Source organism: Poeciliopsis prolifica, unplaced genomic scaffold (assembly GCF_027474105.1).
Source record: "Poeciliopsis prolifica strain line A6 unplaced genomic scaffold, Auburn_PproV2 SCAFFOLD008, whole genome shotgun sequence".
Lineage (NCBI taxonomy): Eukaryota > Metazoa > Chordata > Actinopteri > Cyprinodontiformes > Poeciliidae > Poeciliopsis > Poeciliopsis prolifica.
In genome coordinates, this window is record NW_026562383.1 from 6,876,172 (window position 1) to 6,893,418 (window position 17,247).

Sequence of the window (17,247 nt, forward strand, 5' to 3'; positions counted from 1 at the left end):
TTTATTTTTCCTAAGCACAGATTTATTATTTCAGTAAATATAACACATTATACTTTGTACGTATGCTCGCGCTTTATGAAAACGTTGGTCTTTTGTCCCCAACACTTCACCGTACTTCTGCCGTCAAGCGCCGCTGATTGTCGCAGTCTTCACTTAAGCAGCAGAGGTCACAACAAACCTTTCAGGTACGCCTTTTCATCTTTTTAAAGCTCGATATTATACAGAGTTTTCTGTTACCGTATCTCGGATTCTGGTTCCACGTTATTATCGCAAACGACGCAGTTAGCTAACACAGGTCTCTGAGTGAGTTTGTAATGTCATAGACTAGCTAGGGTGCTAGCTGAGAAAACACCGACTTCTTTCAGAAAGAGTCCAGCTAATATGTTACCTAAAGAAAGACATATTAACATAAATAAGTGTGTAGTATGCTGACATTGTTGTACTTTCATTTGTTACAGTTATGCTTCCTGATTTATCACATTAAAATGGCCTCTTCAAATTTTCTGCTAAAACGTTGTAGCATCTATTATATGTTTAATAAAACACATAATTAGGTGGGAAGGAAAAAATAAGTCAAACTGTAATCTAATTAGTTTTATTGACGTACATTTCAAGCTTCACTAAAACAAATTAAAAAGCATAAAAGGCGTGTTCATAAACTCTTGTCTTGGAAGAACGTCACCATAGAAGAGTTTTTATTGAACATATTAAAATTTGACAGTCGCACAGCTGCGGTCATAGAAGAGCACCAAACATGCATAAAACATGCATCTTGACAATGTCTGTGAAGCTTTCTTCTCCCTGTGTTCATGATTGATCTTAGTTACAGTGAGTTGTACCAAACACGTTTGCAACCGCGGATTTGTCTGTATTTTATGAAAAGAAAACACAAAGAGCATCGGACACGACCAGGACTGAGAAACACCTTTTCTCTCAGCATGGGAGGTGATCACGGCCACAGCAAGATGCCCTTGCCGGACTGGCGGCAGTGGAAGGTGGAAGGAACCCCGCTGGAGTTCACGCAGCAGCGACTGGCAGCCAGAGGCCTCAAAGACCCCTGGGCCCGGTCAGTACTTTCACACACATGTACAAATATCTGAGGGAATTAATTCCAGCTCAAGAACTAAAGCAGCAAGTTTCAACTAAAGCAGCAAGAATAAAAAGTTTCAGCAGCCCAGTGAACCTTTGAACTAATATTTTAAGGCAACTTTTGATCCAGTTTCAGCATTAAGTTGTCTTGCGTTTCCACCTGCCACTGATAGCTTTGACTCTGATTAAACAGAAATAACAGGGTGTCTGCATCCTTAGGAAGTCTTAAATTCATGTTTTTGAATTAATTTAATATATTATTATTATATATGGGCAGAGTTTCCAATCAATTGATCAAAGTCTGATTTTTACGCTGGATAAACTTGCCATTTTAACAAGGTTACGTTTGTATCCAAGGTGATGTCTGACTGACTTCTCCCCTCTGTCTCTGTCTGCCCGCAGCAACGAGGCGTGGAGGTATTCAGGCGGATTCGCACGTGCGGTCACTTTTTCAGAAGTTCTGTTCCGAGGATTTAAATGGGGCTTCGCTGCGTTCACCGTCGCTCTGGCAATAGAGTACACCATGTTTCCTCCAAAGAAAGGAGGACACTGATTCTCCTCCATTATGTAATTTGATCCTACGATATTCTGCATTTTCAGTTTAATAAAGCTTCTTTTGATCACCTCCATGGATTTATTTTGATTCTTTACAGCGTTTGAAACCAGAATTTTACCACCATTTTAAAACTTCCTTTCCCCACACTGATAAGGATGGAAACGGAGAATTTGCAACTCCAGCTACTCTTGTTTTCTCTTCCTGCTCAGTTTCCTGTGGCAGAGCTTCAGACATTTAAAAATCAGTGCCACAAAAACCAACAGCACGGTAGCTAGTACGACCATGACATCCAGGCTGTGGTACTGGAACCAGTACAGGTCATGGAAAGCAGGTCTGAGGTGTTTCGCTCCTTGATGCTGCATCACAAATTCAGTCCAGAACACTGACAGATCCAGAGGGTCGATGGGCCGGTCGTTATGAAGAGCTGAAAGCTTCCCCATGTTCTCCTTGTACCTGAGCGCACACACAGGGATGGAACAGGCTGAACTCACAGCTGAGATGAGGAATGTTTCAGCTGCGCCGCCTCCTACCTGGAGTCGTTGATGACCTCGTTCAGCGCCTGCAGCAGGGTTTCCGTGGTGAGAGCGGTGATGTCCAGCACAACGCCGCCTCCTCTGCTCGCTATCTTCTGTGCGTTGTCGGGCTGCTCTGCGGCCAGTGGCACCATCACCATGGGAACGCCGTGACACAAGCCCTCAAATATCCCGTGCGAGCCGGCGTGAGTGATGAAAGCTCGAACTCCAGGATGAGCTTGGAAAAGACATCAAATTATTTACGGAATTCGATGTTTTATATGCCTGAGCAGTAATATGACGTCCTTCCGGATGTTTTAGATGGATTTACTACCTAGCAGGTCGTTCTGAGGCACCCATTTCATCATCTTCACGTTGTCTGGGATTCTGTGTGGAACCTTCCCAGTGTACCTCCATATCACCTATCAAAAGTGTTAACAGAGCTTTTAGTTTGGAAACCTGGAGATTACATGCAGAAGTATTCACACCTACTGAACGTTTTCAAAATCAGTATTGCACGATTCTAAAACGAAAGGAAAATTCTGAAAAGTGCGGCATGCATTTTCTTTTCAGTATTGCTTGTTCTTATCGGACCAGAGAACAGCTGGTATTAAATTACATTGATTTGGACACAAATAGATCATCGTAAAGTATTTGTAATGTTGTAAATCATGTTTTTTTCCCCCATCTACTTCACAGTTCTGCATTTTGTTGGTCTGGCTCTTTAAATTACAACGTGACAAAACACAAGCACATTTAAGGAGAATGAATGGTTTTACAAGGCACCGGATGGCTTTATGTTGTTACCCACTAGTGTCCCTGTACCTTCTGAGGAATCTGGCTGAAGGCACCCAGAAAGGTGGAAGTGATGTCATCTGGCAGCTGTGAAATCATGGTGCCCAGAGTGAACACCACAAACCCATGCTCGCCTGATAACCAAGACGCCAAATCCTGAAAAACACACATCAGAGCTTCTTAACGTTTCTTCTCACCCAGCGGCGTTCAGGAGGAATGTCTGAAAAAGTTTGAGATTTAGTAAAAATGTCTCACTTCAGGAAGCGGGCTCCTCACTTTACAATTGATCCCACCAACCAGGACAACGTTAGGCATGAGAGGACGGGGAAACTCCAGTGTAAAGTCAATCCTTGTGTGAACAGAATCACAAGAACATTATTAAGGTCTAACTTAATACACATTTCTTCATTGTTGTCCAAGTCTTGAGGCCTCAGTGAAGGATGACCTTATGTATTTTGGGTCAAACAACCAGTTCATTGTTGTTTTCTGAAGAAATTAATGCTGTGAGCTCTGATAAGACAAAAGGAGACGTCCAGATTTTTATGAGATATTAGTCGAAACTTCCTATCACGGTTCTGTGACAGGAAGTTTATAGCAGAACCGGCTCAAGGGATGTGCAAGTTAAGCAGCTGCTCTTTTGGCCTCAACACCACCAGAGGGCCCCCAAGAGCAACAAGCCAGCACGACATTTAAAATAACATTGAACGATGGACATCATTTGCTGTTACACATGAAAGAAAATTTTCTATATATTTTTTAATAATGTTACTCAAGAAATAGATTAATCTCTCCCTGTTGTTGGCTGCAGCCACTGTTGGAGAAATATAAGATATTAAATTTGTTGACTTGTTTCCTGTAAATTTGGTGTTCATCAGCTGATCTTACTTTCTTAATAGTTAACATAATACGGCACATTTAAAATACCTGCTGCTCAATTTGCTGCTCCTGTGAGATCAAAATCTACTACCATAATAACACTGTTATGATGTAAGCTAATTACAAATTATGTGAATGATAGTAGAGATTTTACAGATGTAGAATAACACCAGGGCATCTGGATCCCCCTATAACATGGCAACCATAGTAGTTGTGATGATGAAAAGAAAGTAGTGAGAAAAAATAAGATAGAAAGATTATCTTGTAACATCCTACCTGAGCAGCCAGATAGCCGACTCGGCAAAAAGCTCTGCCACGCTCACCTTCTCGTCCAGGAAGTCATAGGCTATTTGGTCAAAGTGCCAATACATCAGCCGGCAAAACATCGGCTCCAGCGACGCCACCTGTGGGTCCGAAACCAAGCAGGACAATGGCTGTGGTGTACAAACCCTGGCATCATAAAATCCAAAATGATTTTTTTGTTTGTTTGTTTGTTTGATCACACAGAGTTGGCACAAGTCTTCTCAACGGGTGCATTTTTGTCAGTTACAAAATTGTGTCCAAACACTGCAAAACGATACAGTTTCAGCTCAAATCTGGAGGTCGTTTGGAGGTCAAACGTTTTGATTCAAAGCTGGAGGAGCCATCTTTTATTTTCTGTTCGCTGTACTCACCAATGTGTTGATGACTCGCTCCTTAAAGCTCATCCTGTCTGTGAATCCGGTGAAGAAACGAGGCACATAGGAAGGTGGGGAGGGACAGCCTGTAGCCTTCATGTCCAGAGAGCAGGGAACCCCCCGCAGCAAGTTAATGGTGGGGATACCTGGAAGTGATTTGGCACAGACTGGTGAGAGGGTGCACACTGTTCATAGACTGCTCCCTGTGGAAAATGGCATTATTTCAATTCAATACTTTATTGATCCAAAAGGGAAATTAAATAATAATAGTAATGTTTAAGCAGGTTTTAAAGTCTACATTTATGTTTTTAACATTTTTTTTTTTGGGGTCAGAAGTAATATTCTAAAATTAAATGTTATGTTTTTATTAGCTGATAGCCAAAAACCATCATGCTGAAGAGAAATAAAGGAGCTAAAACATTAAGTTATTTAACTCATCAATATATTGTGTTTCACTTGGTGACTGAGTGACTGAAACAAATGGAGTCTTACTTAATATTCTGATTTAAGTGATCTAATCCATTAATTGTGAAGAAAATCATTTACTTTCATTAGGTACAGACAGAAAGATGGAGGGCTATTGGGGGTTGTCTTTTAAAGTGATCGAACCATGACTTGCACTCAAAAGGTTTATGTGCTTGTTAGAATCCTCCGCTACCTCTTCATGTTGGGTTGCAGTTTTGTGATTTCATGTTAGTTCAAGTGGCGTTTCATGAGGAATGCAGCTTTTCCTGTGGTGGAACTTGTTAAGACGTGTGCAATCCATTGCATGTAAGAACAAACCCACCACGTAATCCAAAGACGGGTAATATACCTAATTTGTGAGCAACTATCAAGCCTGTCGGGACCACTGGGTCTGTCAGGACTGCATCGAAGTTCTATTGAGACAGAAGGAGAGGAGAAAAATACTCAGTACTTTGTGTTGGATTCTCATAAAATACATTGAAGCTTGTGGTCGCTGAGGCGTCTGAGACACAATAAATTGATACGTCAATGAGTTTTGTTGGGTGTTATATGCTGATATTCATTTTTAAGAAATGCCTAAAAAATTTAATAGCAGAAAATAAATGGGTAAAAAAAAAAGGAGCGACAGACTCCTTTGTCTCTGTATCTCAGTTCTCACCATGCAAGGTTTTAATCAATGTCTTATTTCTTCTCATCCAGACTCGTGTTTGTGATTTTTTTCCACAACGATAATCTGTAAATCTGTCCCCGTGTCGTATATTCACCCACCTGCTGTGCCAGATGAGAAATGAGGCTGGCGTTGAACAGAAGACTCTCTGCTGTGGTGTGAAGAAGGTTTGTAATTTTCTGGATCTGACTGAATTGCTTCTTTATCTTCTCCAATAAAGGCTGTGCCGACTTGTCCAAGATGTCCTTGTATGAGGTCATCACAAAATCCATGTAGTCCCGGCCATAGGGAACAGGATAAGTGATTGTATCATAGTATTTCCCCGGGCCCATCCGTATGCTGAGCTCCGGAATCACCACAGTGACCCTATGTCCACGCCGACCCATTTCTTGTGCGATGGCTTTTATGCCCACCCAGTGACTCCCATCCATAGGCACCACCAGCAGGTTACCTAGAAATCCTGAAGAAGAGCCGCTTTTTTCAGGAATGGCGTCGGTTTCTTTGAGTTTGCTTGTCTTGACAAGGTCTGGAGACTCTGCAGAGTCCTTTGCTTTCCCTGCAGCACCTCTTCCCTCGACAGCCATGCCAAGGAGGAATAATGCCAACAAACACGCTTTCCTCATCCTTCCTTCTTCATGTGTCGCCAATGAAAAAAGAAAAACAATAAAAGGAATCCTGCTGGAGCTCCTCCAGGAGTTACAGATACATGTGCTCAAAGTCCTTAACAAAAGAATAGTAATTGTCTCAGTTTACTGCAGTCAGAGGTCAGAGTGTTGGTTCTTTAGGCTTTAGTTACTAAGTGATTACATTTGTCCTGTTGCTGATGCTTCCTCAGCCAAAGAACTGAGGTAAGGTTCAGTGGGCGTCAATAACGGGATTCACGAGTGTTTACACAATCTTCAGTAATCTCAGTCGGGAGAAAGTTGTGGAATTTGGACCACTGGTACTGAGCCAAGCCAGCCTTTCCTCTCATTTGATACAGCATGTTGTGAAACAGACATGCCTGGTGACCATGTGAAAGAGCAAGCTGAGCAATTTTCCCCAACTTTAATTTTGTTATAATGGTGATAAGATCTAGGTGTAGGATCAAATTTTTAAAGGGCAAATTTATTTCTATATATATAGATATATATAGAAATCTGTGAACGTCTGAAAGATCTTCAAAATTTTCATTTTGATGATCAACGTCATCAAAATGTTGATGTTTCTAATTACATTTGGCAAATGTAATTAGAAATTTTGTTTTTGCACACTTTTGATAATGTTACAGAAAGTCTAATATTATAATAGATTTATTATAGAATCTATATTTTGGTGTCATGCAATACAGGTAGATACAGAAATGTGACTTTTGATGACTGTGAAATTATAAGAGAGCTTAAAGAAAACAGTGACCCAGTTAGGAGCAGAGAAACATTTTAAAATCCTTAAAAATATAAATTTACTTCACCGCTATCGCTCATGGCCAGCAGGTGGCGGTGTAGTGTGATTCTCCTCTGCCACAGAGGAAGTCTGAATGGAAGTCCTGGCTCGTGATTGGCTCATGGGAGTTCCTTGCACCGCCTCGCGCACCTTTCCTTCGACTCCTAGCAGATGCCGTCCGAGAGCTGCGCATCCCAGCGCGAGCCGATATGTAAGCGCGGTTCCCTTCCTCTAATTTAAGCAGACGAATGAAGCAGCTAGGAGCATGTCTGAAGATGAAAACTGTGAGGGAAGTGAGCCGACGTGAGTTTAAAACCTGAACACGGTTCGATCGAGAGCGGCGAACTTGGCGCTCAGGATGTTCTGTTTGTTTTTAGCCTAGCTTGGTCAAACTTTAGCTGAACCAAAGTGTTAATTTTCGCCGGAAGTTAACTTTTTCGATGAAGACGCGAGTCTTTTTCGCTTGGCTGTCGTCATTGTATAATATAAGTTGACTTCATACTGATTTTAGCCATGATATTCTATCAATCGTTCATTGGGTTACAATACATTAACCCAGTGCTTCTCAATTATTTTCCGTTACGCCCCCCCCTAGCAAGAAGAAAACTATTCGCGCCCCCCACTCCCCACCGTGACTATCCATCTCTGCATAACATTTTTTCCTTATTAACATTTTTTTTGCTGAAAAAACTCTAGCGGCTTATCGACGTGATTGGGATGTAACGTATTTAAGTGACGCGCTAATTTATTTGGCTTCATGCTGTCCGCTGCGAGCATTTTTTAGACACAGCAAACACAGCGGTCTTTCCTCTTCTCCAACTGTAGTCACAGTGAAGCCAAGCGCTAAATAGGCTTCGTCGTATTTCCTCTTCTTAGCTTTCGGTTGACTTTCTGTTCTCATTATCTTTGTCTCTCTCCGCTTTTCTTTTCATCCCTGTGAAAAACTTTTTCATGTTGGGGTTGTTGAATAACGGAGGCCATAGACAGAACGCAGTCGGAGCTTTTTGTTGACTTAACACTGCTAACCAAGGCAAACCTGTTGTCTTGTAAGTCGTAAAATGTTGCACTGTCGCAAACGTGACAGAAGTAACAATGAGAGCGCCACTGCCGCCTACTGTGCGCAATTACACTTTATACTAGTTCGGCCAAAAAAAAGCCTGTTCCCCAGGATCACACGCGCCCCCCCAGGTATCGCACCGCGCCCCCCAAAGGGGGCCCGCCCCACTATTTGAGAAGCACTGCATTAACCTAACACAAATGTGTCCTAAAATTTGTGAATTTCATTTTCATTCAGTATCATAACATATCAAGAATAAATATTAAGTCAAGAAAATATTGATCTAAGGGAAACAGGGATGTTTTAGCTAATCTGCAGCTGTAATATTTCTATATCTGCCATAATTATTATTATTTGTCTCCAAATATTGCAGGTATGATACAACTGACTTTGATGCATCTCAGTCAGTGTCCATAAAAGTCGAATATTACAGGTAAGCTGATAAGATTTTGAAAGGAAACGCATAAAAGTCCTTACTTTAGCTCACTCATTCAGAGGGAACAGCGTAACATTTACCCTTGTAATTAATCGCTGTTGCTCTTTCACAGATCATTTGAGTACACCCTGAACTGGCCAGCGACCATGTCTCTCCGACGACCCTCCAGACTCCAATTCCCCCAGAAAAGTCCTGCATCAGACGAAGATGTGGCTCGGCCTCGCCGTCGGAGCCGGAGACGAAGGCAGCGGTTGGACGAGACCCAGGCAGATGTGAGCGAGGAAGGTGACATCATCGACCTCATCGCCAGTCACCCTTTTGCCAAGGAAGGGGCGGCGAGGATGGCTGTTGGCACGCTCAGTTATGGACTGGATAAGTCAAACGACGAAAGTGGCTCTGAAAGCAGCAACAGCAGCATAGTTTCCGGCCCGTCCACTCTGTGCTGCGATTACAGAGACGAGTTTTACAGTGACCTTTGCTCGGCTTGCCACAATCTCTACAAGAAGGCTAAACGTTTGAAGGCGCCGATCAGAAGCAAACTTCTAGATAACGGTTAGTTTATTCATACAAGTTCTATGCTAAGAGAAATTAAAAAGTAAAGTATGGTGTAAAAAGTTGTGGATGAGAAAATAGAAATGCGTTAGTGGTTTAAAGTATAAGGACTCTAACACTGCTGCAGATTTTTTTGAGGGGGGGATTTATGATTATCTGCTTACAGTTAGTGAAAACATGACTTTTAAAATTTGAATATTACACCAGATCAATGAGACATAAAAAAATTTCAATACAGAAATGTGGGCTTAATGAAAAGTATGTTTAAGACTTTTATCTTTTATTAGATTAGAGAAGTATTTCCTGAAATTAGGGAAGGAAACCGTTTCCGTGACATAATCATTAATTATGTCACGTATAATAAAGTATATTTGTTCATTCATAATTTCCAATAACTCCTGGAAAAAACATCTCCAAGCAGAACCACATCCGCTAAAGCGTCGCGCTGCCGCTGCCTCCTTACACTTTTCCCACAATGCATCAGGTTGTCTCGCCTGACTCGCTCACATCTTCATGCTCGTCCAATTGCTTTTTTTCTAATAAATTAATTTCCAGGTGGAAAAGATAATCGGAACTGGTCATAACATTGTGCCTATTCAGTAGGGCTGCATTCAACACTTATTTTAGTTATTTACTATATTAATTATGCTGGAAATTAATCTGATTTTAAAAAATTGGTACATTCTATCTTGCCAAATGTACATGAATTTTGTTCAGTTCTGGCTTAATTATTGCTTGAATGTATTGTTTCTTTCAGTAAATGACCTTTTTCTGAGTCTGTGTAGTCCAGTTAGCGATTTAATCGGTTACTAAATTAGTTGACAATTATTACAATGACAAATTAATTGCAATTAATGGTAGTGTGCGCCGTTATTTATCTGAATAGTTATGGTCAGGGTTCACCTCATCCTCTTTATTGTACCTTCATTCACAAAAAAGCTCTTATTCAACATAAACTGTTAAAGAAAGCCGCTGAAATAAGAAATATCGAACCCCCCCTCCTCCACTCCCCCCTACCCGTCTCACATGGACTCTGACGGTCTGGTTTTTCTTTCAGATCCCAAGTCTCTGACCTGTGACCAATGGGTTCTGATGAAAAGATGGAAGCCTAAAGGACGACCTGTTGCCAGACAGTAAGACCCCTGAAGGCGTGTTTAATAATAGCTGCTGCTGCTCACGCTCATGCTTATGTTGCCTGTGTGCTGACAGGAAGTCGTTAAGTCACATTCAGCTGGATGATGGAATCGTTGTGAGACGAGGAGAACAATCCTCACCCTGTTCCAGGCCGCACATTTTCCTCAAGAGGTAAACTGGACTTACTTTTTTCAGTTTTGTTATTTGTCATGTAAAGCAACAATGATGAATTAGGGTTCATTGTATGTAATGGGGAAAAAAAAGGAAGAGTACATTTTTGTCCCAAAAGAAATCTAGAAAGAACAAGGAAAATGTTTTTGAGCTCAAGCTCAGAAATGTTTGTGTTTTAGATGTAGCACTTCCACGCCGTCATATAAAACAGCTTCATATGTGATTCTCCGTCCGTGCCAGGAACCTGAGACGGGCCAGTTCCATGGCAGAAAATCAGAAGAAGAAAGAGAGGAGGAGGAAGAGGACCGGTCGTTCTCAAGGTTCCCGCGTAGCTAAGCAGCAGCGTCTCCAAAACAACAGTTTGCACCAGCACACAAATTCAAAAGGCTTGGTCGACAACCCCAACAGGAGCTTTGGCAGCGGCAGCGACCTCAGAGATCAAATAAGTCCAGAAACGGAGGGTTGTTCTAAGAGCGGTGTGACTGGACTCGTTCCGTCATCAGGGGCCCGGAAGGCCCCAGCACCGGCGGCGGTCCAAGCTGCGATGAGAGCACCGAAGAAGACGTGCGAGTTCAGAGATCTTCTCGTTCAGCTGCGGGGGACCAGCAGCATGATCATCAGAGAAACATCCTAACAACACGGAGTCTTTATCGAGGGCCTCTGATTATTTAAACTTTATGTTTTTGAAGTGTTGTTTGAGTTTGCTAACTAATTCTGCTGGATTTGTTTTCCTTAAAGAATCGTTGCAGTTCCATCAACTTTTCGTGCTCATTTATTTCTTGTTTTATTTTGCTAAAAGTAAATTGAAATTCCCATGCAACTTAACTGTGAATAATAAATGTATTTAAACATTTTTACCAGTTTATCTTTTGCTTTTTTATTGCTTTTATTACTAATTTGAGCACATTTGTTGAATTGGGGGTGAAAAACCACCACAATGCTAATACAATATATAAAATAACTTATTAATCCTAGAGGAAAATGAAGTATGACTCATACAAGGTGATGCAAAGAGTCATGGAAGTGGATGGCTGTGGGCAGAAAGGATCCTGTAGCAGTCAGTGTTGCTGTTGCTGCATCTCACAAGGAAGATGTTTGGCATTGTTGCTCAATTTCGTCGCTTTTATGAAGAATCCTTATTTGCACAGTCATCTCCAGAACAGAAGCAGCATTTTTTTTTTCTGCAAACCTTGGAAGTTTCAGAAACAATTGATGGTGTAAATATTGACAATATTTTCTATCACCTCTTTTTACTTCTCGGTCAGACTTCTTTGTCACAGTTTTTTTTTTTTGTGTGCCTTTTTATTTAACTTAAAAAAAAATACTTTTACCACCAGTTGATGTGGCACATTTTTTTTTGGGGGGGGGGGGGTTTTGTTTTCAAAACAAAACTTACTTGTTTTGAAAAAGGAAGTTTATTTGTTAAATTCAGCATAAGATTTCTTGATGATGCAATACATCTGTCATTTTAAGACTTCACACGTCTTTACAAGGTGTGACCTCAAAATTAGGTACACCAAAAACAAGGTGTTGTTTTCTTTGTTCGTGCAAAGTTAACTGATAATGAAACTCAAGAAAATGCCAATGATAGAACAAAATGTTTATTGTGAATGCTTAGGATTTGCACAGTGAAGTGTACTTGGATTTTGAAAGCATAAAGAGAAGTCTAAGACTTTGTACATTAATGGTAAGGCGTTTACTTGTACTTTGGTATGGGAGTTTTTTTTTACTTATTTCTGTCACAAAGTACTTAAAATATCTTGATCCACATACAGCATAATTGCTCAACTGCTTCTCAATTATACTAATACTATTAGATGCAACATATTGCATTACAACTGTATTATTGCAGAGAATGCAACAGTTCTAATTTTTTTTAACTAAGCTTTTTCTTTTTTCTTTTTAAATCACAGTCTTGCTTCAAGCATTTCAGTCCACCAGGTGGCGCCACCTCCCAAATACTGATCAGTTTAATTCTTTGTCTCACAGGCAGGTAACAAGTAATTTGTTGTGTTGAAAGAAAACTGCAATTATTTTTTTTTGAGGGGGAAAATAAAAATAATTAATAAGACGTTTATAAGAATAATAGAAATATCCTTTGTTGTCACACATGCGGGGAATTCACGAGTTTATCTGCAGAAAGCTGTTTTTTCTGAAAAAAGAAGTTGTATCAAAAATGTATATTTTTTAATAACTTGCATGTTTTCCCCCAAACAGCGAAGCGGTGGTGTGTTTTGGGAGATTTTCTGTTGCTGATAGCAGAGAACATTGAGGAAGGGTGGGGGGAAAGTGAGAAAGATAAGAGGCCAGGGGGGAACGCTTGTGACAGTTTTCTTAAAAGTTTGTTTTGGAGTAGGCTCACTGTTTACTTATGGGTTAAGTGAATTGTTAGAGGATGGAGATTTCCAGTCAAAGCAGAGTCAGGAAATGTGTCTGCAGAGACACTTGAGTCTGCATCAGATGCAGATGGGAGATAGGAATGCAGGCCTTTATTCGAATAAGCCGCTTGAAGACATGATGTGGATCGGACGTATCATTTAAAGGATGTTCTTTAAAATGCCTGTGGGTTGTTTTTTATTAGCGTTTGAACGTCTAAAAGATCCATCCTGACCACAGCATCACCATCCACAGTGACCGAAGACACTTGGACGACACACAGAGCATTCAGAAAGTATTCACAATGCTTTACTTTTCCCACATTTTGCTATGTTACACCCTTATTACCCGTGGCACGGACCACTGCCAATGTTGTCCGTTATTATTAATGTTATTAAGACAAAGACTCAACTCTTGGAGTGAATACCAGGTGAAGCTGGAGACATTATATAAAAAAAATGTCAAGGCTGTAATTGATGTCCAAGCTGCATCAACAAAGTTTTAGCTGTGAATACTTGCGTAAATGTGATTACTTGGCTTTCTCTGTTTAATAAATTAGCAAAAATCCCCAAAATCATTGTCATCATGAGGTTCTGGTGTGTAGAATTTTGAGGAAAAAGAATAATTTGATATGATTTACAAAGTGTGTGTGAATGCTCTTCGGATCGGACTGGATCCACCAAAACTTCCTGGGAAAAGTTTCTAAGCGTGCTATACTTACAAATGTCAAATTAGATTAAATTCCCTTCAATTGAACTGTTCCTTCTTAAGTGAATCGGTTGGCACAAACCATAAACGTAAAGCATAAACCAGAGCGCTCCTTCGCTTTTCTCTTGAAGAGGTGACAATCTGATGCCAGAGACATCAGATTGTCGTGATGCTTCACCGGCAAAGATCAGAGCAGGTCCTGCAGCCTGGTGTTTACCAGAACTGACCAGAGGAAGTCCGATAGTCATCTCACAGGATGTAACACTATGTAACACTCTATGTTTTCATCAGGGGTCTCTCTATCTCTCTCCCTCTCATGCATGTTCATTTCTACATGCTTTCATGCATTGTGCAAGACAGTGACACACGTATACGTTCACTGTTGGCTTGTCCTGATGTAGCCCAGCAACACACACACACACACACACACACACACACACACACACACACACACACACACACACACACACACACACACACACACACACAGATTTTGTCTGCTTCTCACCAGCGGTCTTTCCTATTGCCAATTGACCCTGATGACTACAAGCTAGAGGTCTCCGGGGCTAAAACAATTCAGACACACACATGGTATCCTGTGATAGATCCAGTATTAACACCTGACACCTCGAAAACAGGAAAAAAGCCGGCAGACAGATGCATCGGGGTGTTTGGAGGTGGAGCACGAGCACGGCTATAAAAAACCCAGAGGAGGAAGTGTGGGCTTCACTCTGAGGAGAAGGGAGACCGCCTCCATCATGTCGTACTACGAGGTAAGCTTGGCTCAGCTGCACGCCGCAACTTTTCAGAGAACTCTCACAAATCTGGGAATAAACCTTTCTTCATCTTTTCCCGTGTGCCTTCAGCATGTCTACCTTGACTTCAACGACACAGGCTCCGGTTCCGGCTTCTGGGATGATGGAGAGAACCTGGAAGAGTCTTGCAATGTGGAGCACGGGATGACCGCCGAGCTTCACCGGGTCTTCTTGCCCGTGGTCTACGCCATAATCTTCGTCTTGGGCATAACCGGAAACGGTCTGGTGGTCGTGGTGCTGGGCTGCCAGCGCAGGTGAGAGAGGACCGGAAAGCGGGAGCAGGTGCACCGAGAGAGAAAATGAGTGCATTGATCAGATTCCATCCATGCCTGCAGGTCAAAGTGCAGCCTGACAGACTGGTATCGCCTCCATCTCTCTGCCGCCGACCTCCTCTTTGTTCTGGCGCTTCCCTTCTGGGCAGTGGATGCAGCTTTGGAGGACTGGCGTTTTGGAGGGGCCGCCTGCATCGGCGTGCACGTGATCTACACCGTCAACCTGTACGGCAGCGTGCTCATCCTGGCGTTCATCAGCCTGGACCGCTACCTGGCAGTGGTCCGCGCCACGGGCACAAACACCGGTGGGCTGAGGCAGCTGCTGGCACACAAGGCGGTGTATGTGGGTGAGTACCAAGAAGCGGATTTGCATTCTCCTTTTCACCCAACCAAAACCAGAAGGGTCATCTGAGGTCATCGTCAAAAAGAATAACACAAGACAGAACGACAGGTGTTCATAAAAAGATTCCTTGATAGATTTTCTGACATTTGACGAGTTCGGTGAAATTGTTTCTATGGGATGTCATTTGTAAAGGTTAACTGCAATTTTTAAAAAATTAAATAAATTTAATTAACTATTAAATATTTAGTTGATAAATATTCAATTTGGAGCCAAATTTTTAGTCTGAAAACTAAATATTTAGTTTGAAAGTTAAATGAATATTTCACTGTTTAAATATTTAATTTGTATGTAAATATTTAGTTAGCAAAACGAATATTTAATCTGGAGCTAAATATCAATTTTGATAAAGATGTATTTTGCTCAGACTTTAACATTTAGTTGGAAACTATGTCAAGCTTCCTAACTAAATATTTAATCTGAAAATATTTAGTTTGGAACTCTGATATCTATCAATGTAGCAAATGAATAATATGGTGAAAATATTACTTGGAAAAAAGAACATTTTGTTTTGTTCTTATGATGAGCTAAATAAACCAAATTATTGCTGTCATTTTTTCCCCAACAGTCAGCTTTACAAACCTCTTAGTGAAAAAGCATGTTCACGCCATAAGCCGTTCAAGATCTCAGCAGAGACTGATGTAAACACTTACATGACACCAGCATGTATTTTTATTTCACGCTCACCCTCTATCAGTTATCAGAGGAGTTGAAAACAAAACTGAACAATATTAATAAGCCAATCAGCGTCCTCCTACTTCCTGTCCTCTTGTTTGTAGTTTTCACCAGTAGTAACATCCGGCTGTTGATTAGGATGCCAAGAAAGTGTTTACACTGCAGTTTTACGGAACACATCTATTTCAATATGACTAAAAAAATAGACCAGCTCAACCTAGCACGATTTTGTTTGTTTGTTTTTTTATGGAAATTTCAATTTGCATACTTTTATGATTAACGGAAACGCAGCTACCGATGAGAATGGCGCAATGATCCACAAATCCAAACGGGGTTTTGAAGCCTCATTTTGTCCTCTTGTGCTCCACAGGTGCGTGGTTGCCCGCCACCCTGCTGGCCGTGCCGGACATGATATTTGCCCGGACTCAGGAGGGCGGGGAGGGCGCCACCGTGTGCCAGCGCTTCTACCCCGAAGACAACGCTCCCGTCTGGGTGGTCGTCTTCCACCTGCAGCTGGTCCTGGTGGGCCTGGTGATTCCGGGCCTGGTCCTTCTCGTGTGCTACTGCGTCATCGTCTCCAGGCTGACCCGGCCGGGCCCGCTGGGCGGCCAGAGGCAGAAGCGGCGCGCGGTCAGGACCACGATCGCCCTGGTCCTGTGCTTCTTCGTCTGCTGGCTCCCGTACGGAGCGGGGATCTCCGTGGACGCGCTGCTGCGTCTGGAGGTCCTGCCCCGGTGCTGCAGGGTGGAGGCGGCTCTGGGCGTGTGGCTGTCCGTGGCGGAGCCCATGGCCTTCGCGCACTGCTGCCTCAACCCGCTGCTTTACGCCTTCCTGGGGGCCGGCTTCAAGAGCTCGGCCCGCAGGGCCCTGACCCTGAGCCGAGCCTCCAGTTTGAAGATTTTACCGCGGAGACGCAACGGGACGTCGATGACGCCCGAGACGGAATCCTCCAGTTTACATTCCAGCTGAGGTTCCTCCGAGCCGCGCTGTCTTCTGTAGATGTCATGTGATGTATGTAAGAAAAGTTAAGGACATTATGAGAATAATGAGGAGCAGCCTGCTGGTCCATGACTGCTCCTTCTCTGTGGAGTCTCACTTGTAAATATGATTCATATTCACCTGTGTGTGGTGGCGCAAAATAACAAAATAAATAAATAAAAGGAAGGATGAAGGAAAGAGATGATGGGCATGCACCTTGTGTGGAAATGATCTCTAGTCAGTGTTTTCTGTATTTATCAGCTGTTGGTTCATGTGTAAAGGATCTATCACACATGCACTTTCTACACTTCAGAAAGTGCAAAGTTGCGCCCCTGCATGTGTACATATTGTATCTTTGTACATGTTTCTAATAAAGTATACAAAACCAAGTCATGAAAGTGTGTGTTTTTGTTTGTGCTTCCTGGCTGAAACTGACTGAATTCCCCGGTTGCCCATTCAGTCTCTCACAGCTGGATATTCTCATAAAACCCATAAAAAAATTAGTTCCTGTCCTTCCAGAGTCTGGCACAGAGACGAGGAGACACATTTAAAAGAAATCTCAAAGCAGTAACAGGAAATGTAGAAATCAAAACTAAGCTTTTTTTTTCCCCCTA

The 17,247-nt window shown here is 42.1% G+C and overlaps 4 protein-coding genes across 5 annotated transcripts; 3 read left to right on the forward strand and 1 right to left on the reverse strand.

The window, feature by feature from the left end:
* The first annotated feature begins 80 nt into the window (after nucleotides 1-80).
* ndufb3 (NADH:ubiquinone oxidoreductase subunit B3) lies at nucleotides 81-1,714 on the forward strand. Of its 2 annotated transcripts, none has more exons than XM_055033165.1 (3): nucleotides 81-185; nucleotides 884-1,066; nucleotides 1,492-1,714. In XM_055033165.1, exons 2-3 carry the CDS (start codon nucleotides 939-941, stop codon nucleotides 1,640-1,642), a joined length of 279 nt encoding a protein of 92 aa, XP_054889140.1. In that variant the 5' UTR covers nucleotides 81-185; nucleotides 884-938; the 3' UTR covers nucleotides 1,643-1,714. The 2 variants fall into 2 exon arrangements, with proteins under 2 accessions (XP_054889140.1, XP_054889142.1); XM_055033167.1 differs by having other exon boundaries at nucleotides 83-185; nucleotides 938-1,066.
* LOC129361927 (UDP-glucuronosyltransferase 1A1-like) lies at nucleotides 1,713-6,693 on the reverse strand. Its single transcript, XM_055033163.1, has 9 exons — nucleotides 5,739-6,693; nucleotides 5,320-5,383; nucleotides 4,503-4,651; nucleotides 4,105-4,232; nucleotides 3,208-3,301; nucleotides 2,983-3,108; nucleotides 2,492-2,579; nucleotides 2,176-2,395; nucleotides 1,713-2,098 (listed from the first exon to the last, which is right to left on the reverse strand). The coding sequence occupies exons 1-9, from the start codon at nucleotides 6,258-6,260 to the stop codon at nucleotides 1,828-1,830; spliced, it is 1,662 nt and encodes a 553-aa protein (XP_054889138.1). The 5' UTR covers nucleotides 6,261-6,693; the 3' UTR covers nucleotides 1,713-1,827.
* Nucleotides 6,694-7,215: 522 nt separating this feature from the next.
* On the forward strand, nucleotides 7,216-11,266 carry si:ch211-227n13.3 (uncharacterized). The gene is made up of 6 exons (XM_055033368.1): nucleotides 7,216-7,362; nucleotides 8,490-8,549; nucleotides 8,665-9,104; nucleotides 10,162-10,237; nucleotides 10,314-10,409; nucleotides 10,650-11,266. The coding sequence occupies exons 1-6, from the start codon at nucleotides 7,325-7,327 to the stop codon at nucleotides 11,041-11,043; spliced, it is 1,104 nt and encodes a 367-aa protein (XP_054889343.1). The 5' UTR covers nucleotides 7,216-7,324; the 3' UTR covers nucleotides 11,044-11,266.
* A 2,970-nt stretch (nucleotides 11,267-14,236) lies between these two features.
* LOC129362049 (C-X-C chemokine receptor type 4-like) lies at nucleotides 14,237-17,020 on the forward strand. The gene is made up of 4 exons (XM_055033369.1): nucleotides 14,237-14,266; nucleotides 14,360-14,562; nucleotides 14,644-14,927; nucleotides 16,026-17,020. Exons 1-4 carry the CDS (start codon nucleotides 14,252-14,254, stop codon nucleotides 16,622-16,624), a joined length of 1,101 nt encoding a protein of 366 aa, XP_054889344.1. The 5' UTR covers nucleotides 14,237-14,251; the 3' UTR covers nucleotides 16,625-17,020.
* Nucleotides 17,021-17,247: the final 227 nt, after the last annotated feature.